At 38.9% G+C, this 23,270-nt stretch overlaps 1 protein-coding gene across 1 annotated transcript in view; it reads right to left on the bottom strand.

Annotated features, from left to right (window-relative positions):
* Positions 1-4,865: 4,865 nt before the first annotated feature.
* The window catches only part of LOC134530708 (cytochrome P450 6k1-like), a 38,546-nt gene continuing 20,141 nt past the window's right edge, over positions 4,866-23,270 (bottom strand). The window contains 4 exon segments of the mRNA XM_063365806.1: positions 4,866-5,512; positions 7,750-7,930; positions 7,932-8,002; positions 8,310-8,531. Of these exon segments, the coding sequence (XP_063221876.1) occupies positions 5,343-5,512; positions 7,750-7,930; positions 7,932-8,002; positions 8,310-8,531 (644 nt within the window). The 3' untranslated portion in view covers positions 4,866-5,342.

Below are 23,270 nucleotides of genomic sequence, written 5' to 3'. Positions count from 1 at the left end.
ATCTAACGGGGTTAGGTCCGGTGACCTTGGCGGCCATGCGAAAGGGCCCACTCGGCCAATCCATCGGTTTGGAAATGTTTGGTTTAAATACTCTCGCACTTGCAGGGAAAAATGAGGTGGTGCCCCGTCATGTTGGTACCACATCACACGTCGGACATGCAATGGAACCTCTTCAAGAATACCTGCTAGTTCGTTCTGAAGGAAGTGGAGGTATCCGGCGCCGGTTAGTCGTGGTGGAAGAAAAAAAGGCCCGATGAGTACGCCGTCAACAATACCGGCCCACACATTAACTGAAACACGTTCCTGGTGATCTGTAACACACGTTGCATGCGGATTGACATCATTCCAAACATGACTGTTGTGCGAATTGAGAATAGCGTCTTGAGTGAACTTGGCTTCATCGCTGAATAAAACCGCTAACTCGGGGTTCCTCAATACTCTTCGAATGTACCAACGAGAAAAGGTCATGCGAAGAGGATAGTCCGCCGGACCCATGTGTTGCATTTTTTGAAGGTGTTACGGGTACAAGAGTTGCTCATGATGAACTCGCCAAACATCCATTTTGTCATGGTCCATATCGGAACCTTCTGCCCTTGTGCTTGTATCCGGACTCTCCTCAAATCTCTGAAGTACATCTTCTTCAAAACTGGGAGTACGAACCCTGCGTGGAGTACCAGCATTTGGTCATGTGACGGCACATGTACCAGTATCACGCATTCGCTAAGTAATTCTTGCAAACATGGTGTGAGCTGGAATCCTACGACCCGGATATCGTTCTTCGTACAGACGACGGGCGGCTCGTCCATTTTGTCTAGCTTCCCCGTAAACAAGCAGCATGTCCGTGTACTCACTAAACGTGTACTCCATTGAGCTCCACTAAAATGTCGCCCTTTTCAGAACCACAGCGAAAGAAATGACAACACGAGTTTGCTTGTACGACAGAACAGTCGACAGACCACCAGTGATATCAAAACACACTGCGACACTGCGATGTCACGCTGCGCAGTGTTATGGCACGGCACGAACGGAATGAAAGAGGTGAGGGCGCCACCAACGGAAGTAAAAAGGGGCGGGAGTCAGCATTCAACATCGTACAGTCCGCTCGAGCGCTGCCCGGTGTCGTAAACACGTAATTCACCACAGCATCGCCTGTCTCACACAAAGCCCAACGGGTTGCCTACGCTGACTCTTTCTGGGGCTACAGCGGCTTAACTACGCGTTTCCGGTAACATGTTTATTGGCAAAAATGGTTGCAAATAATAAGAGCTTTCTACTCTCAAGCGTTGTAACATGAATTTTGATACATGCTGTATAGATGTAGATAGTGATAAATATATATTTAGAGAGATGGATATATGATTTGTATATCTGTAACTATACTTCAAACATATTACTAAACAAAACTGAATGAGGCATTGCATTGCATGCCGAGCATTATCTAGATAATATAATCTTTTTAATATTAGTTATCTCTTATTTTTCAGCTTTTTCTATAGTGCTTTATAGAGTCTAGAGTACAAACAGACCACTAATTTTTAGATATATAGGGTACAGGTAAATAACTATACACTTGCAGCACGTCTGTCGGGATCTGAAAGTGATATAAATTATTTTGCACACTTGAAATTCAAATTAAAAAGACAATTATTAATTACATCTGATTTCGAAAAAGGTCCCCTTCAACCTGTGTTCAACCCGAGCAACGCCGGGTACTGCAGCGAGTTTTCCGTATTTATGAACAATAAAAAATTTAAAAAAAGAAAATGCATTAAATAGGCGTTTCAAACATATTAAAAAACTATTAATTATTTGCATTTTGTTATGCGTCAATTGAATCTGTTATTATTTTAATTCAAAAAGTCTGGTATTGTCCCCGGCAGAACGACGTGTACTTGCATCAAATGCAGTAAAGTTTTGTTTATACTTATTTGTCGTTAGAAAATGGAAAAAGGTCTCCGAATATTATTAATTATTCTCTTTCGTGTTTTGGGTATTAGTTTATCATATTATGAATTCGAAATTATTGTGACTGGTTGACGTCTATTTCATGCATTTTACATGCATCAAATAAGTTATGATGACCTTGAAAGTTACGTTTACATTTTAATTCTGCGATGCCGTCTGAAGTTTCTTACGTTTATTTTGTATAAGTAAATATTAAAAAAAACTTTCCAAACTAGACACAGCAATATCTGTTGTTTCATTGAAATCTTTGGCTACGATAAAAAAATTTCCAGTCGATGTACTACCAACTTGGGTACAACACTATCTAACGATGTACTAGTCATGTTTCAAATTCAATTGTGTACATGTTATCGCCACAATTTTTTTATTGTTTGGTTCCTGAAACAATAAAAACATGTCTTTTTGTTTTTAGGAACGGGTTTTGTCTATTCCTTGAACTTAACCACTTGTTTAATAGTTAAAAGTATTTTACAATGAAGATAGGAACGAGAGGCACGACATGAAAGCTTCCTCCTTAAGTTTTGCGGGGGTTAGTAAGCATGCATATTTGTAACGGGTAAAACCTTACAATATTCGCGTAATAATTTGGCGACGGTATAGAGTGCAAATGTTTTTTCATTTGATGAACCATTTACTTAAAATAACTAGTTATTTGACACACCCTTAAAGACAAAAAAAAATAATACTTCCTAACAATATCTGATCGGATAATGTGTGACCCTGAGAGAAGGTGAAATGTGACAGTACCCAGTAAACAAATGACGTCGACTTAATTATTTACTAGTTTACGGATTCTCTAACCTGGCATTAGAAAGTAACACAAATTTTGCTTACTGCATACTTAAATGTCGTACAAATTTTATCTAAACAAATTTATTCTTAAATTATAATTATTATATGCTCAAAAATACGTTTTAATTATAGAAGAGAGCCTTTCACTCAGTACACATTCAAGACACATCTTGATGCAAAAAACTTTAACTGCTGCCTTAAAACTAGGCACTTGTACAAATGAGATTCTATTAAATAATTCAGAATTATTTTTAGTAACACACAAAATAAAATTCATTTTTGATCAATTACCCTTTTATTGATTATAAAAATAAACATTAGAATACTTTGTGAAAACTTCTGTATCATATAAAACACTATAAGTTAAATAACTTACAATGCTGTAACTTTCATGTTAATTATAAATGAAGATTAATATGTCAAAAACATGAAACATCTTGATTTAAATACACGCTGGACATTTAATACGTGTGTTTCTTATGGGAGCAAGCTTTTGTTTCCTTTCCATATTCTTACCACCTCAGCTTAGATAAATTCGGTAAAAATAAAATGTATTATATTGAAACAAACACCTAAAGAGCACCCATAAATTAACCAAATACGAGTTTTTCCAATGACACGACCAAAATGTTTTAATTTGAACAAGTATTCTTATGATATACTTTCATAGGATATTCTTGTTGTGTGTGTATAGCAGATTTCCAAAGCTATTACCGCTTGCGATTGTTACATGGACAGTTTTATGTTGAAATAACAGTTTTGTGGGAAGCAGAGAACAGCAGAAAAGTAAATTCAAGCATTAAACACGGCTTTAAGGCTATGAATATAAAGCATTAAGTTTAAACTATAATTAGTATTTATTGAACATTTAACTGTCGACATTTCTGAACCCTCAAAAAAAAATTCAATATGATTTAAAATACCTGAGCAAAACAATTTTATTTTACTATGGTGCAAATAGATAACGTATCTAATTTGAAAACTCTAAAGTTATTCAATTTTCTTTTATACATTACTAACATAAAAATAAGAGCCTTTGACTTATGATTTAAGAATAATTACGTTTGCTAACTATTAAAGCCAACTAATATTGTTATTACGTAAAATACATTAACAGAAGTCAGCACATAATTAAAATATTGTTTTTTATTATAATCTCTTGTTATTACTTATATGAAATAAAAAATAAGTAAGAACGGCCAATGACAGCAAATTACAAAATCTTTTTGTAAGGGAATACTACTTAAAAACAAGCTATAGGCTAAGCACTACCTTAACACCGAGATAACTACAGAAATTCACTTACAATTAATACATTGAGAAGGTAACTGGCTATCCATGTAGTTTAATACTTCAAAAGTGCTCGTTTAAATGTATATTGTATTTAGCTACTTATTAGTATATGTGATTATAAAGGTTCGAATAAATAAAGAACAATGAGTTCACTGAAAGAGTGAGTTGTTAGACTCACAGAAAAAAAGATGCTATACAAAAGCTTGGGTAAAATTAAATGGTAACGGTAACAATACAAATACTCAATAAACTGGGAAAACCAGCAGCAAACTATATTAATATATAAGGAGTGTCACAGGTAAAACACAGGTGTCAAAGGTGGAGCATATTTGAGATGAGGTTGGATTTATGGTATCAGTGGTTAGCTACACAGCAAACTCGGGGAAACCTACTGGAAACTCAAGACCCGGAGGAGGCCATAGTGGGAAGCTGCCTTCTTAGGAGGGTTTGGTACAATAACCAGAAACATATTTTCAGTGCTCTATTGGAAGCCAGGCCTGCACTTCGACTAGACTGTGACCTGAAGGTTTTATATATCGTAATGATGTGGACAAATGCTGTGTGTGTTCAGATTTTTAGTCAATAATGTTTGATGGTGATTACGTTAAAACGAAAGGGATTCTTACCTTTACCTTATACAGTGTTATATAGCTTTGGATGTAAATCTTGTATAATGAGCGTCGTTAAGTTTACTTAAATTGGTTACTGAAATTAATCATCGTTACTGAAATAATACCAAAAAATCATAATAACAAAACTAAAGGGAAAATAAGATCTATGGAAAGTAACATACTTTCAGCTATACGTACTTTTACACACATGAGACTGGCGCTTAGAAAATAACTTTGCCCAGCTCGAGGAACGTATATGTCGGTTTCTGATTGCAGAATCACAATACTAAGAAATTTTACAAGAAAGGATTTGGCATGACCAACAGAATTTCGGATTCGTTGAAGTTCGAGTGCAGTGCCTTATCGTGCTAACTCGCTTAGTAAAAATAAATGGTAGTGGAGAAAACTGCAGTTCACTTTGGAATTCTACCTAATACTTCATTAACTGCGATATTTCCACACTTGCGAAATATCTACGCCCAAAACTATTTAAGGTGTGCCCCTGGACTATTATGTTCTTCAAAATAATTTTGATGGTTTATATAGAATTTTCATGTTGGTTCAGTTAGGTATTCTGTAAATGGAGATTTTGTATGGTTTGATAGAGGAATAAGTTCATTAGCTAAGTATGTGGATAAAATACTGTTTCCTTGCAATCTAGGGACTTTCCCTTCCTAGGACTCACATCAACTTTGAGAAAGCTAGCACGATGTCCTTTTTAGGAGCATTAACACCTGAAAAAGGTTTTATGCCGAGTGGTGGTTGCGGTGTTTCGGCGCAGGTCCGGACCTGGTACGACGTCAGGATGTGCACCAGGGCAGTCTTCACTTGCATCTGGCCGAACCTCATACCTGTGGACAGAGACCATGTACCATCACCAGCTGCAGGTGTCACTCCCAGTTGTGGTGGGGATCGAGTTATTTTTCCTCATACAACAACCAATGTTCTTTGATTGCTTCTCTCTAAAGTTGAGAGAATTTCTTCCACCAATGGCTTACCCAGAAATATAGGGAGGGGGGAAGTAATTGATTCCTCTTTCCTTAGAGGAAGAAAATTGAAACAAAGAGCAAGGCTCTGAAACTAGAGAAGATAGTTAGCTTACTCTCACCTACTATTATTTAAAATACTAGCTGAACTGGCGAACTTCGTACCGCATAGCAGTCAATGAATGTCGTGTTAAATTTTAGGTAAACTAAATTTAGGATTTTATTAACGTAATGAAATGAATACTAAATGTTCAATAAAAGTACAAAAATCAAGTACTTCAATGGCGTGTCAGCAAGACATTTACTTTATTGAAGCTATGTATTTTGCTGCATGAGTTGCTTTCGCGTTGATTCTCTTCAGTGATGCACCTTGTGATATACGACATTTTTCGTTTTGTTATCAAGCGCATGAACAAATAAAGCGAATGGTTTGCCGATATGTGAACATGCCACGTAGAATTGACCATTAGAAAAAACCTAATTGGACCAATGCGAACGAAATGATGCGAGCTGTAATCAATTGTGCAATCTTAAAGAAACGTTGCTCGATTCAAATCAACACATGAAACATTTCTTCTTGCGCGTCGATCATCTAGTTTTTGATCTGTGCGATAAGCTCGACGAATTCTCATTGCCAACCGAGCCGTTTCACGGGCTGCCTCTCTTTGCTCTTGTGTTTGAGAAACACGAAGTCGGGCCATACTAACGCGGCGCTCTTCTCTTGCGATTTCTCGTTCTTCTTCAGTGGATTGATTCGCAATGTTCCGAAGCCTAATTGCATCGCGGCTTTGTTGGGAAAGATCAGATATTTTTCGAGGCATTCTTAATAATAATAATACTCGCACAATACGATTTATTAATAACACTCACACAAAACAAACAAATTGGCCGGTAACCTTCATATTATTTTTTCAAAACAAATCATAGACAACATGAAACAAAACCAATTTACACTTCCGCGACTTCCAGCTTATCTACTGACAGGCAGCGGCACTGGAATGTTCCGAGAGTTTCTCATACAGTCTGTGTTGTCAATCTTATTTATAATGTTTTTTTTGCGGTAGTGCTTTAGTGTAAATGTGATTGGGTGATTCATTTGAATTGATTTTAATGATAAAAGTAAACAATAAATCACAAAATGGGCAAAAACAATTGTACCAAACATGGCGACGACAAACGGTTTAGAACTTTAGTTTTTCTTACTCTATCTACTTTATTCGTTAGAATAGCTTCGCGGCTATTGCTTGGTGGACATAGTTTGTGCATCTGTAACTTTGTATATATATGGCAAACCTGCGTGACATGAGCTGTCAATTGTGGAATATGGCGGAGTTCCAAACCTAATTTTTAAATTAATTTTTTATATTTATTTTTTGTAAACTTTATCAATATTATAATAGTTATTCTGCTATTCGGGGCGGAGACGATTAAAAAAAAAATCAGAGATCATTAAAATCGGTCCAGCCTTTCTTGAGTTATAAATGGTGTTACTAACCCGACTTTGTTTTATATATAAAAGTATAGATATATATATTTTCACAATATGTTCATCCTTGTGTGATTGTTTAGATTATAAACTGGAATTGTTTTATACGAAAGAATATAGAAAGACAATTATAGTTTGTTGGATATAACAGACAAAAAATTATTAAAATTTTGAATACTCCTTAATGTTTATCTCTAGCAACTCTGCTAAGAAGATAATTTTTTATTAAATTTTTTAAACAATATATTTTATTACCTCTATTAAGAGATCAAATGTTATTTTTTGCTGCTCATTGTTTATTTAACGCTATGTGATATGTGTTAACGGTAGCCAATTTAATACACCATAATACCATTGGCTTTATCCCTAGTTTTAAACACACAAATATACAAATATGACTAACTTAGTTCCTCAGTTATAGGTATTGTTTACCAAACAGTTTTTCTTAATAACTTTAATTGATGAAACTAATGATATTGAAATTAAATATAAGCTCTACATTTCAAATAACATTTTTACTACATTCATTTTTTTCTTTAATGTCTTTGTGTGTACGATTTTCCCTGGTGCGATTAATTAATTTACTTGATCGAAATAAATAGTCGTAATTTCTCACCAATGCATATTCTTGGTCCTTCTCCAAATGGAATGTGTGTGAAACTGGGCCTTTTACTCTTGTTCTCCGGTGTGAACCTTTCAGGATCAAACCTATCTGGTTCTGGATATATGGCAGGGTCCCAGTGAATGCCCAACACAGAGATTGTGACGTAAGTTCCTTTTTCAATGGTAATCTTAGAAACCTGGAATTTTGTAGTCTTGTAAGCATCTTCTTTCCACTTGAGGTACCGTCGGATACTTGCGTAGAGTTTCTGAAAATAAAATAAAACCATAGTACTCTCAAACATTTTAAACTTAAGCTCGAAACATCATATATAACTAGCAAACAAATAATTAAGTAATAGTTTTGCTTTACACGTATTCAATAATTTTTTTCTGTGACAATTTACTTCCCTATTTTTTCATTGATAGACTTATAAGGAAAGAAGGGTGATTTTACAACTAAAGTGATGTTCAAAGTAAAGAGAATTTGCACTTGAGAGATCGTACACTTTCAACTCTTCTTCGTGGCTAAGACTGCTTTCCGAACTAACGTAGTGAATTGTAGTATAAACTCACCTGACACAACCATCTCCAGGTAAGTCATATCTGCTATGGCCTCGTATGTTACTTCAGAGTTGTTTTTGTCGAGAACTGTTTGTATCTCTCGCCTTAGTCGGTCTTGGATAGCAGGGTTCCGTGCCAGCTCATAAAGAGCGAATGTTATGACCGAGGATGACGTTTCAAAGCCAGCTACTATGAAAACAAAAGCTTGGGCTGCGAAGTCATCATCTTCTAATTCTGCATCAGACATGAACAGGATTTCACAGCATTGACAAGAATCTTTTTAAGCACTGTCCCTTTCTAAACAGATTTTTTTCTTTTGTAACTAAATCTAGACACTATGTTTATGAGTGATGAGTTTGAGTAATTATTAGTTTGTGCTGCAAATTAGGAATTTCCTCAGCACAGTTTTACATTTTTTTTTAAATTTACAGTAGTATATGAATGGGCATCCGACGGCAGGATTCAGGTTGTGGTGTGTGGTGGGGTCAATGACCGACCGACCTCTTACGTCACGGCGGCCATCTTGGATGACCTTGACCTTGACCTTTGACCTTGACCTTGACCCCGGCGGTCATTTTGGATCCGCCATATTGGATCCGCCATCTTGGATCCGCCATCTTGGATCCGCCATCTTGGATCCGCCATTTTGGATGACGACATTTTGTTTTCTCGAACATTCCGGTGATGTGTTTTCCGCCATTTTGGATTATGACGTCACCGTTGCAATTTCCGTTACGTCCGCCATCTTTAACTTTTTTATTTATTATCCGATTTTAATGAAATTTTTTTTTAAATTTTTCAAAAAATTTAATTAATAAAAGTTTTAATATATTTTTTTAAAAAATTGAACTTTTTAGACACGGAGCTCGGAGTCCTCGGTTCAAACCCGACGGGTGCAAAAAAAATTAAAAATGGCGACAGGCTCCTTCCTCAATGGTGGCTGTAGGCAAACTGACTTACCCCCACCACTTTTCTTAAAGCATATATATCGTCACCTAGTATGACGTCATGTCCGCCATCTTGTCTTCGTTGCTGGAGACCACCATCTTGTTTTCGTCGGCGAGAGTGCGCTGACGCCATGTTAGTTTAGTTCTTATCCGCTAGAGTACAGTAATCATTTATTACTGTGACACCCGCCATCTTGAAATTTGGCCGCCATCTTGAAAATCCGTAATTATTTAGCTAGAAATTCGGGAAAAGTTCCAAAATTCATTAAATAAATCACTCATTAACTTACATATCGATTCGATCCGCTCCTGTTCTCGGTTCGATACCCGAACGATGCAATAATGTTTAATTTTATGTAAAAAATAATAATTGCAATAAACCATGTTCATCATATTTAAAGAGACTCTAAATCCTCTACTACCATCATCCTATCAGACATCAAGACCACCATATTGGAAATTCGTAATTTTAATGCTAGAGATTCGGGAAAAAGTTCAAAATTCATTAAATAAATTTCCAATCAATGTACCGATTAATTAGATCGAAAAGGTCCTTGGTTCGATCCCTGGCCGATACAAAACAACTTTAATATTTTTAAAAAGTATCACTAAAGTGACAGGTTTGAGAAAATAAAAACACAGCAAGTTCTATTTAAAAAATATACACTTTTATTACATAAATTCAATACACTACTACAAGTACAAAAAAAATACAGAGACAAATTACTAAAGTTTTGTCGATTTCTCGACGTCTGCATCTGCCACCCACGAATTAAAGCGAGGTGGAAAGCCCCACCACTTGACGTAGGACAGTCCATTTCTTCGTTTTATAATCTTCTCCACCAAGTACATATCAGGATACAACGTAGGCTGAATCTCTTCGGCATAGAAGCCACCATGGATAGGTTTGTGGTCCAAATCTTCGAGGTAGTAGGTCCTAGGCTCTGATTCACGAACATGTGTCACACGGAAAAGTTCGGGACTCCAGTTCGCAGTGAAACCTTTCTCGAAGATTCCTTTCTGCTTGGAGATTCGCACAATGTCGCCGACGTTAGCTTTACGCTTTCGTGGATCTTTCTTCTTCGTGTTGGAAAACACTGTTTGAAGCAGGCGATTGTCCTTTACGTCCTTTGGCTTCATTTTCGTGGTAGAATGCACAGTGGAATTATACTCGCTTATTAGTTTCGGCAAGATGTCAAGCCACTTGTAATTTCCGTTAGCCGTGAACTGTCGCCACATCTTGGAACGCAAAGTTCTGTTAAACCTTTCGACAACGGAGGCTTTGACGTTACTAAATGTAGAGTAGTGTTTGATGCCATACTTCTTTATCAAAGCCTTGAAGGTCGCATTGTAGAATTCTTTCCCGAGGTCCGTTTGCAGGTGCGACGGTACACGTCCATCACGCAAAATATTGTTCATGGCCTTGGCTACGTCAGTTGCAGTCTTTGATTTGACAGGTCTAGCCCAAGCGAACTTGCTATAAACATCGATGACTGTCAACATGTACTTGAAACCTTTATTCAATCGGGAATACGGTATCATCTCAACAAGGTCCGCCTGGAATAAATCGTCAATTCCACGAACTATGACTTTGCGACGAAGGTATTTCCGTCTAGCAGGAGCATGAAGTTCGCGAGCGATTCCGGTTCGACTCATTGTATGTAGCCGGCTTCCCTCAGTTCTTCAAGTATGGAGACTATTTCGTTGATGTGCGAATAGTTTCCTACGCTAAGCGAAGCATGTAGAATTCTAAGGCGATCAACTAATTCATTAAGGTCGTCCCAATATACATAGTCAAATATCTGACCACTTTCTAGCTTTTTTAAACCTTCGCCATGTATTGTTAGTTCACTGAAGAGATTAGCGAGAATGTCGATTTTTTCATGATCTACGTCTTTATATACACCACTATCTGGATCGTTATCGCGAAAATGTGCATTGGTTAGCTCTAGCATTTTTTTGTACTCTTGTAAGTCTTTGTGAGAATATCCTTTAGGCTCCCTGCGAAACAGCAATTCGTACAGACCCGGAGTCCCGCTTGTTTTGAACGCTTCTACACGCACGATATTTCCTGGTAGAAAGTCTATTTCTTTAGCACCGAGGAACCATTTATTATGTTTTCTGTACACTCCGTAGGTTGTGTCATTATTCCGGCTCGTAAACGATATCAGGTATGGTCGGACCATTGCATTAACTTGATGTCCCTTTTTCGGTATTTTTTTCTTGTGCATGGACTCTGTACTTGTTAAGTCCTCTTCTTCTCGATCTGGTTCATACTTTCTCTTCTTTACAGTCGGCATTTCATCTTCAACTTCTGCCTTCACAATGATGGCTGGTTCTTCCTTGTTTTTAAGTTCGTCGAGGCGACTAGTGATTGGTTTAAATATCTCCTCATTTTCCATCTCTCGTGCAAGTCTGGTTCGTCTAGCAAGTAAATATTTTTCACGAACAGACTGTATAGCTCGATGAAGGTCACTGGCCCGGTCCGACATTGTACTGGCTGAAAACTTATTGCAAGACCTCCTTATATACTTTTTTATTCGTTCGCAGAAACTTCTTTCTTGTGTTTGGCCAAATCTGAATTTGTTGACAAGTGAGATAGTGATGCTTTCAGACTACTTTGAAAAGTCCTCAGATCGTCCCGTCTTTGTGCATTCGATACTTCGATCATGTCGCGAATGCGAGAATCCGAAGCTTCCACGCGCTGGTCTATGGCTACGAGGTACTCAAGTAATTCCTTTTTCACCCCGTCTATTTTTTGAGCCAGTAGCGAAATGTATTTGCGGATAACGTCGTCATGAGACTTGAGAGCAGCACGTAAGTCTCGACTGCTACGACCGAATTTCGAAATGCTATGACTCATGTTTGGCGATAAACTGATCGAAACCTCGTCTGTACCTGCCCTTATATAGAGGCCAGTCCTTTACGATGACTAGAAATCCGTGTTCTTCTTTCCAACACAAGGAGCACATGTCTTTGAATTCCTGAAACGACATGTCGGTGTTTACGTGATCGTCATAAGCTTGGCGTAAATTAAGTTCGTCCATGCGAAACAAAACTATGACGTTTGCGTTGTCTCGTAGGAGATGTTTTGGAATACGACTGTACGTCTGACACAGGTAAACGCAGTCTACCTTGGCGTGTCTGCCCATGGAAAAGTACTCTTGTATTATGCCTTGTTTCTCGCACATTACATCGTCGAAAACAAACACGGAATTGGCTTTTGCTTCGCTTGGAGGTACAACATCGGTATTATCGCTAAACGGAAAATACTCCAGACCATCCACCGAGCGTAGAACAGTTGCTAGGCGCTGGTACTTTGGCTGTTGCAACGACTTGGAATACAAGTAAACGTTCTCGAACCGAAGACCGTTTGGCTCCTCCAGTAAACTCAGTAAAACACACGTCTTGCCACAGTTTGACGGACCCGCCATTATGCATCGTACGGCGGAAGGCAACAGTAAGCCATGTCGTGATTCACGTGCACTAAATACATCATCTTGCGTAATGCGCACGGGCAAACACACGTCTTGCTTGACGACCTGCATTGTACTAAAGTAATTGTATAAAAGAAGCGTATTTATACTTTCTGGTCAGTTGTGCGTAATGACTCGAAGAGGTAAGAACAAAAAACACATAGGCGCAGGACTCGTAAACTCGCTGATAAACAATCTACCATTCGAGCTACACATTCCAGGCTACAGATTTTGCGGCCCCGGCACTAAACTAGCGAAAAGGTTAGCTCGCGGTTACGTGGGCATTAATTCACTCGACGAAAAGTGCAGGCAGCACGATATTGCGTATTCCCTCGGCAAGGATCTGGAATCCAGGCACCGGGGCCGACGAGACATTGGCACAGGAAGCCGAGGATATAAGCAAATCGTCGCACGCGGGTCTAGGAGAAAAAATCGCGGCCTGGGGCGTATCTAAAATCATGAAGGCAAAGACCAAATTAGGAATGGGTGCTCGTCGAGCCAGCTCCATCAAGTCAAAGACTAACCCACGTAAGACCAAACGCAAGATCGGTGCAGGCGTGCAAAAAGCCAAGCAAAAATTACAGACTCTCGACAAGAAGATTATAGGAGGATTTCTTCCTTTGCTTTTGCCTGCATTGGGTGCTCTCGGCGGCCTCATCGGTGCAACGAGCGGTATAGTGCGGGCAGTCAACACTTCGAAGAATGAGCGCAAGCAGTTAAAAGAAGCACAGCGACACAATGCCAGCATGAAAGCCATTGCCATCGGTAAAAAAAAAAACGGCGCAGGACTCTACTTGCAACCTCACAAGACAGGACGAGGCATGAGAAAGAAACGCGTAAAGAGAAAATCCTAAGTTCCCTGCCGAAACGACCGCTCACCAACGTAGATTTAATAAAGTACGCACGCAAACTGAAAATACCAAATTTCCGCGGCGTGTTTATGCGAGACACTTTGCCCAGCAAGCCAAAGACACGTGAGTGCGCCATAATTAATTTAGACACGTCGTCGGGTCGAGGCACGCACTGGGTGGCGTACATAAAGTCTGGGAAAAAAGCTACTTACTACGACAGTTTCGGTAATTTACGGCCTCCGCCAGAACTGCGACAGTACCTGGGCCGGTCCACTACATTGTTTTACAATTACGAAACGGAACAGAAGCCTAATCAAACAAACTGCGGACACTTGTGTCTTCGCTTTTTAACAAACAAAAATTAGCTGACAAATAAAAATTGCTACTTAAAGGTTGTGCAGTGATGATAATTTATTAGTCATGTCGATAACACTTACCTTGACAGGTCACGCATCTGAGCTGCGGGCGGTTCATTTCCCGCCTCTGGATTTAGACGGAGAATGGTGTATCGGACTCGTAGATTTTCAAACGTTTAATGCCATACCTAATATCGACGAAGAAAACTGCAAGATCTGCTTCCTGAAAAGCGATGGGACCGCTCATGAAATACAGTTACCTGTTGGCTCTTACGAAATTGACGACATTGCAAATTACATCAGGGATATGTTACCACAGGATGTAGACTTTCAACTGCGTGGAAATCCAAACACTCAAAAAAGTATTCTAACATGCAGTGAAAATGTCGACTTTACAAAACCTGGGACCATAGGTACGATGCTCGGTTTCGAATCAAAGGTGTATGATACAGGAAGAACGTACGAATCTACGCGCGCAGTAAACATTTTGCCTGTGAATGTCATAAGAAAACAACTGTAATTTGACAAGTGGAACGTATCTCAACGGAAGACTAAGCAACATGCTGCACGAGTTTTCGCCGATGGTCCCGCCAGGATATAAACTGGTAGAAGTACCGCAAAGTATCATTTACGTTCCAGTCGTCGTGAAGTGCGCACACGAAGTCGTCGTCCGAATCGTTGACCAGCGAGGACGATTGGTGAATTTTCAAGACGAAGAAATTACATTACGGTTGCACTTGAAGCGATGGGCATAAAGTTAGTAACACCGAACAGTTATAAAAGAAGTCGTATTGACGTGAATAAGAACAGTTCTCTACCAGACATCGGTGCATTAACACCTGACAACATAAAGTATCTTCTTAGTATTGGACAAGTGCCGAATAAATATGGAAGACGAAATCCTCAACGTGGAAGATCCGGTCATTTTTGATGACAGCATTACGAAAATGGAATTGCACGAGTACCAGCCTTTCCTGCTCGGGCCGTACGCACTTCCATCGGAAGTACGCATTGCTGTACAGCACCAAGATATATGTACTTTACCTTCACAGTCATTTCTACGTATAAGAGGCATGCTTACAAAAGCGGATGGTACGCATCCGACAACGACGACAATATCCTGTAATGGTATTCTTCACCTCATCGAGCGCATTACTTATGTACTCAATGGCGTCGAGGTAGACCAGACGAGAGATGTAGGCATAACATCTGCTATGAAAAATTACCTTTCGCTCACGCCAAATGAACTGACTGCTGCAAAGATGGCCGGTTGGGCTCTCGAGGATGAATATAAGCTTCCGGTTTATGCCGAAGGAAAGTTCGAAGTTTGTGTTCCTCTGTCCATGCTTCTTGGATTCGCTGACGACTACAGACATATAATCATTAATTCGAAACAAGAGCTCGTACTGCTTCTAGCCAACACGCACATTAATGCAATTGTCGTCGCTGCAGAAAACCCTCAAGATGTCTCGCTAACACTACAGTCTATCGAGTGGATGCTGCCCCACATCCAAGTGAGCACCGTTGAACGAGTCAAGATGTTGAAGAACATAGAAAATGGCAAGAACTTCGATGTGCCATTCCGATCCTGGAGCCTGGAAACTTATCCTGGCTTACCTCATAGTCAGCGTATCAATTGGATAGTAAAGTCCAGCTTCGCTACGGAAAAAACCAGATACATCATCGTCGGGCTTCAGACCGGAAGACAGCTCAATGCAGGAGTAAGTCGCTCCTTATTCGATAACTGTCAATTACGTAATGTAAAAATATTTTTAAACAGCGAAAGTTATCCGTACGTTGACATGAACATGGACTTTGAAAGTGGAAGATTTCTTCTCGCATATCAAATGTATGCCAAGTTTCGGCAAGCTTACTATGGTCGGAGACAGTCACCGATACTGAGTCCCGACAGTTTCAAGAACAAGGCTCCGTTAATGGTGTTTGACGTTTCCAAACAGGATGATCGATTAAATTCAAACATCATCGACTGTAGGATCGAGATAACGACTAGCGGAAATATTCCACCAAACACCTATGCTTTTTGTCTGATACTTCACGATCGGCTTGCATCATACAATTGTCGAGACAAACTTGTGAAAATTCTGACTTAAATACTGATTCGTTTGCGATAATAATTCAGTTACGATCGAGCATTGCTAGCGACAAGATGTACTGCAACCTGCAAGGTTTCCAGAGCCAAAACGGCTTTGTTCTCAAGGAAATTGCCGTCACCTCCGGAGACAAGACTCGAACCCGCAGCTTCCGACCCCCGTATCCGTGGAAACTACTAGACGAAAAAAGTAAACGCTCGAACGAATGGCTATGTAAATATTATCACGGACTAGAGTGGGACGAAGGAAAAATCCCGTACCACCAAGTGAAAAACACACTGCAAGATTTACTAGTTCAAAACGAGACAATATACGTTGTCGGACCTGAACAGAGGAAATGGCTACGAGATCTATGTAATGTCGGAGCAGTTGAAATTGAAGACCTACAGACCGACTATGGCTGTCCTTCCCTGCGCAAGCTTAGTGCAATGTACGACATGCAGCCATGTGACAAGTTTGAACGTGTCTGTGCCTGTACAAACTCGCAGTTAATGCAGAAATGGCACACACAGTGTTAGTAGGAGCCTGCATATATATATATAAATGGCGTACCTACGTACGTGTCTTCAGTTGACGTTCGACCTGCAAGAAGATGTTTACGTTTCATCCTGCTAACGTGTACGTGAGCGCAAGACCTAGCTTCAGCAGTGTCGAGTACAGCTACTGGGATTCCGGGTATCTACGTACATATACAGAAACCTGCGATGGAGGCGCTCAGCATTGGCAGTTTGCGCACTTTCCTGTGTCCTACGAACCGACTCAGCAGCTGGTAGATTGTTGCGAACCTGGAAACTGTGTCGTCTATCACATGAGACCGCACACAATCCTTCCTGCTAGCATCGCTGAGGTAGTTGCATCGTCTGCACGTGTAACACCAAACATGGACGTGTTGCAACCTGTTGCGACCTGTGATGCTTCTACGCAGACGTCCAAACGACGTGCGTCGCGTCGTCGAAGTTCAGGCAGTGAATCTGTCCCAACTAGCACTGAGCCTAAGCCCAGGCGTAGACGTGGTCACAGACGTCATCGACCATGTCTTGTCGGAGTTGTCAACGTCGCAGAAGATGACCAGCTGGAAACCTGTGTTCCTGATCCTGTGGCCTGCGAACCAGTTGGAACCGGAGTCAACGAACCAGTTGGAACCAGAGTCGGCGAGTCAGTTCGTGCGGCACTAAAAACTTTGTTTGTGAAAATGCTTGAATCCTTAACCTAATATGTATTTGTGTACTTTTTATAAATAAATGTGTAAAACTTGAACTCGTAGGTTTTTTATTTCTACAATTTTTAGGTACATAATAAAAAAAATTTAAATACAGACAATATTTTGACTCATGTAGTATACCAGTAGACCATGGGTATATAAGCGAGGTTCAGACGACTGGACCCGCAGTTCACCTCTGGCCGCGGTGCAGTACGAACGTGCTCTCTCCATTAATTGTCGTGAGATTTAGTTATGTCGACCGGAATAGAATGTTTACCGACAGCAGCGGGGACCTTGATGGCATCAACGATGATGGAGACGGAGATCCCGATACCATTTGCAGAGGAGACCACGGCAGCGGAGAGCTCAATGGCTGAGGTGTCGACAGCTGTGGAGATCCCGATACCTGCTGCAGAGGAGACAAATATACGTGCAGTTCCACCATCAGCTGACTTTTCATCATCTGCATTCCAGACATCAAGTAATGAAGAGCGTACATCGCATCAATGCAAATATTGTGGTGCATCAATAACCTGCAGTAGGTCTCTGACAATCTCTCGAGAGACATATAAGTGCGACAAATGCGATAAGGTTTCTTCGCATTGTAACAGTCTGGACAGTCACAAGATTATGTGCATAGGAAAAGATTCAAGTGATATTAAGCTTCCATACCATCAGACATCATCATTTATTGCCTTACCTGAAGCGATAGTCAACAAAAGAGCAGTAGTCAATTGCCAAAACTTGAAGGACCAGTTTTGTTTTAAATGGAGTATTTTGGCAAGATTTGTCGAGGGAAGTCATCAAAACCGTGTTGATAAGAGGTATTATGCTTTAGAGAATAAGTACAACTTCGATGGACTGTGCTATCCGCCACCATTACATCAGATAAAAGTTTTTGAGAAAAATAACCCTGAAGTCTCAGTTAATGTGTATGCGCTAAATGAGGATAATAAGAAGTGTCCCATTCGGGTAACCAAACAAGAAAGAAAGAATCATTTCGATTTGTTGCTTGTGACAAATGAAAGCGGTTCTGCACACTACTGCTACATCAAAAACTTCTCCCGACTTGTGAGACCCCAGGTTACAAAACATCAACTTAAGATTTATATGTGTAAGATGTGCTTTAAGTATTTTGCTAATCGACCTCGAAAATCAGGACTCACAGCTATACAGTGTCTTGAACAGCACAAGATTAAATGCGGAAATAAATCTTAACCAAAACTTTAGTAACTTGTCTGTGTATTTTTTTTTTTGTACTTGTAGTAGTGTATTGAATTTATGTAATAAAAGTGTTTTTTTTTTAATAGAACTTGCGGTGTTTTTATTTTCTCAAACCTGTCACTTTAGTGATACTTTTTAAAAATATTAAAGTTGTTTTGTATCGGCCAGGGATCGAACCAAGGACCTTTTCGATCTAATTAATCGGTACATTGATTGGAAATTTATTTAATGAATTTTGAACTTTTTCCCGAATCTCTAGCATTAAAATTACGAATTTCTAATATGGTGGTCTTGATGTCTGATAGGATGATGGTAGTAGAGGATTTAGAGTCTCTTTAAATATGATGAACATGGTTTATTGCAATTATTATTTTTTACATAAAATTAAACATTATTGCATCGTTCGGGTATCGAACCGAGAACAGGAGCGGATCGAATCGATATGTAAGTTAATGAGTGATTTATTTAATGAATTTTGGAACTTTTCCCGAATTTCTAGCTAAATAATTACGGATTTTCAAGATGGCGGCCAAATTTCAAGATGGCGGGTGTCACAGTAATAAATGATTACTGCACTCTAGCGGATAAGAACTAAACTAACATGGCGTCAGCGCACTCTCGCCGACGAAAACAAGATGGTGGTCTCCAGCAACGAAGACAAGATGGCGGACATGACGTCATACTAGGTGACGATATATATGCTTTAAGAAAAGTGGTGGGGGTAAGTCAGTTTGCCTACAGCCACCATTGAGGAAGGAGCCTGTCGCCATTTTTAATTTTTTTTGCACCCGTCGGGTTTGAACCGAGGACTCCGAGCTCCGTGTCTAAAAAGTTCAATTTTTTTAAAAAAATATAGTAAAATTTTATTAATTAAATTTTTTGAAAAATTTAAAAAAAAATTTCATTAAAATCGGATAATAAATAAAAAAGTTAAAGATGGCGGACGTAACGGAAATTGCAACGGTGACGTCATAATCCAAAATGGCGGAAAACACATCACCGGAATGTTCGAGAAAACAAAATGTCGTCATCCAAAATGGCGGATCCAAGATGGCGGATCCAAGATGGCGGATCCAAGATGGCGGATCCAAAATGGCCGCCGGGGTCAAGGTCAAGGTCAAAGGTCAAGGTCAAGGTCATCCAAAATGGCCGCCGTGACGTCAGAGGTCGGTCGGTCATTGACCCCACCACACACCACAACCTGAATCCTGCCGTCGGATGCCCATTCATATACTACTATTTACTAATGTTTTTGATGAGCATAAAGACGTTCTTCTTTAATTTTATTTAAATAAATATATTCCATGAGCCTTTACAATTTAATCTTTAACCAGTCGGTAGAGACCGGAAAAATTCGCGGATTCATTTCGTGATAGGCTGAAATTTAAACATGTGTACAATTCTGCTGGTTCTGCTATTGGCTCGCAGTTTAAATGGAGCTCTCTGGGCCAATGAGTGACTATCGACCAAAGAAACGTCGAATCACTAGCTACCCAGTGGAGACGCCTCACAATTTAGTAACCAATGAACACGCGTGCTTACTTGAGAAATGCAGAGAATAATGGAGGCTATCCAAGAGGTCATTGAATCCGCGAATTTTTCCGGTCCCTACCAGTCGGTGTAACCGCTGTGACCAGAGGCATCATGCCGTCTCACACCGCGTAGAAAGCTTGTCGGATTTTCCCTGTATGCCTTCACGTGTGACATCAAGCGCTTGGCACAGGCGCTGCATCTTTTGATACATTCGGCCTCCCATTCCCGTCGCGCCGGACACGCACGGAGGCACGCATCCGGCCTGCACGAGCACGGTTCCCAGTCACTCTGGCATTTTTACCCCCTCCCCATCGCTTAATCTAAAATTTTCTCACCACGACGTCGGCATGATTTCTCTCACCTCTCCCCGTGCCCGAGTGTCACCCGCCATGGGCGTCGCAAGGATATATTTTTTTTGGGGGACTGAAATTGATTTAGTTGTTGAGGAATATCCATCCCCTGGGAAAAAAGCGGGTGGTCCGGGGGTCCTCCCCCGGGAAAATTGGGGTTTGAAGGTGCAAAAGGGTGGTTTTTAGGCATTTTTCTTTTCTAAATATTCTAATTATAGTTGGTTGCAATATATAATTTATTTTTATAAGAAATATTTTCAGAGAACAAATTTGTGAAAATAGTGTTTACATTACCACGATTCACAGTGCGGCCGAATGCCCAATATGCGGCCAAAAGTAGAAAAAAAAGTTTTAAGTTAGGTTTTTTTTTATCATTGTGTTGGCTAAAGGGATCCCTTAAGAAACGAAAACCGTTCCCAGCAACGACCCTTTCCCAAAATCCCCTCCACAATGTCAGTCGGAATGTGGCCTTCGTCCGAGCGCTACGTTGTGGTGGATACAGAGGGGCAGTGGACGCTTTCGTTGTGTGTGTGTGAAGGTTTTTGAGATAAAGAAAATCAAGCAGAACAAAATGGAGTCAACATCTGAAGGTTAATCAAATATGAGAAAAAATTTCTGGTATTCAACTGTTAAATATAAAATTATTAGAAATAGAAATATAAGTGCAGGTTTATTTTTTTCTTTATTAAGAAAATTTGAATTGTTAGATAAAAAAGTAATAGATTGCCGTAAAATGCTGTTCTAATTTTTTTGGAGGTTATACATAAAAGAATTATCTACTGAATAAAACCAAATTCAGCTGCCTTTACCTGCCTATTGAATTTTTATGCATTTTTTCTTAAATGAAGTAAGATATTCTGTTCAAGTGTTATAATAATAAATGAAAGAAATAAAGCATGCAAATAAAAACATTTAGAGAAAAAAGAAAGACAGAAATATACATGTAAAAACTAGCTTATATCCCACGGCTTCGCTAATAATTTTTTTTAACTTTATTGGCATATTTTCAATAAAATTTTTATACTTATAATTTGCACTTTTGACAAACAACATTTTTTTTGGTTAAATTTTAGAGCGAAAAAAACGAACAAATCTTTAAGGTAAAAAAACAACAAATCAAACAAACAATTGAGAGTTGTTGATTTTTCTACTTTTATTAATTTTATTTTATTTACTAATTATTATTATTTTACATATATCTTGATATTATGATGGCAAATTAAAATTAACTTATAATTCAAGTATAGTTGTATTGTTAATTAGTTATAACCTAACAAAGGTAAACATGTCTACAGCTTTATATATTAGTATAGATAATATAATATAGAAAGCAAAAAGAATAGGTAGAGAGAGAGAGAAAGAAAGAGGGGGTGGGGATAGGGTTATATGCAGTGAACAGGGGATTACTGACACAGCAAGTAATTTTGTTTTCAGAGTCATATTTGAAAACTTTTTCTTGTAATTTAATATTTTTCAGAGCCATATTTTTTTAGACAGATAATAATTTGTAAACGTAGAATTTCTGTGTTTCCTGTATAGTATATTTATGCATATTATATTACAGTTTAAAACTATTAATGTGCATATTACGATGACAATGATAACTTTTTCTTGTAATTTTTTTAGTCATATTTGTTTACATAAAAAAATATTTTGCTATCGTAGAATTTCAGTGTCTCTAATGAAGTCTATTTATGCATATTATATTAAAGTTGAAAACTCTTAATGTGTATATTACGATGACAATGAAAATTTTTTCTATAATTCAATTTTTTTCAAAGCCTCCTTTTTTAACATAGAAAATATTTATTAACGTAGTATTTCAATGTAACTTATATAGTCTATTTATGCATATTATATTACAGTTGAAAACTCTTAATGTGTATATTACGATCACAGTGAAAACTTTTTTTTTCAAAACATAGATATTTTTTTTACATAGAATATATTTTGTAAACGTAGAATAGCAGTGTATCTTATGTAGTCTATTTATGCATATTATATTACGGTTGAAAACTCTTAATATGTATATTACTTACTATGTTTAATTTTCATATTTTTTTGTACCGCCATATTATATTCTGCCATTTAAATTTCTTAATTCTGATAACGGATTCGTAATCAGTGACACGAAAAACCCCCTGTTACAAAATTTTAGATCGTTCCCTCAACTTTTCGACTTTTGGCCGCATAATGTGGCCTTCGGCCGCACTGTGCGATTGGACTAAATGCACCACGCGCAACATATGGGTTATATCACAGAAATAATATTAATAATATAACTACGAAACTAAATATATTATTGGAGGGGACGAAATGGAATAATTTTATTTTTGGGGGGACGTGTCCCCCCCGTCCCACCCGGTTGCGATGCCCATGACACGCCATTATGTCTCCAGCACCCTCCCCTCCCCATATAAAGGAATTTGAGGGCTCTAGGCTCCTGTTGGTGGCAAGGGCTAGGAACTAAGGGTCTCCACTACACTTTGTCTGAGCACGAGTTGATCTTAGTTTTTCGTGAACTGTCAATTATGTCGGGATGTAGTTCTCAAACGAATGGAAGAGTATTCCCAAACGTTGCTACTTTTAAACATGTGGTGTAGTGGAACTTTCTTACGTTTTCATGGATTATCTTTTCACCAAAATCTCTACCAACAGTACTGGTAAGTGGAAGCTATTATTTGTCAATTTCATCCCCAGAAAAATTTCTCTTCGCTTCTCGAGTTGTTTTTTTTTTTTTTTTTTTTTTTTTTTACTCTTCTTAGTCTATTGTGCTGTGGATGTCAGCTTCCCCCCATCAGCTTTCGGACCCATCCGTACGACTTCTATCTCCCAGTTTCTACAATTCAAAAACCAATCATGTTTTGAGGGGTGTCTCACACCAAATTTCTTCTTGGTGCATCCAGCTTAAGTCAGCTACTGGC

Source organism: Bacillus rossius, chromosome 3, assembly GCF_032445375.1.
Source record: "Bacillus rossius redtenbacheri isolate Brsri chromosome 3, Brsri_v3, whole genome shotgun sequence".
NCBI classification, from domain to species: domain Eukaryota; kingdom Metazoa; phylum Arthropoda; class Insecta; order Phasmatodea; family Bacillidae; genus Bacillus; species Bacillus rossius.
The sequence above is the reverse complement of the archived record's forward strand: the minus strand, read 5'-3'. Positions and strand labels throughout refer to the sequence as shown.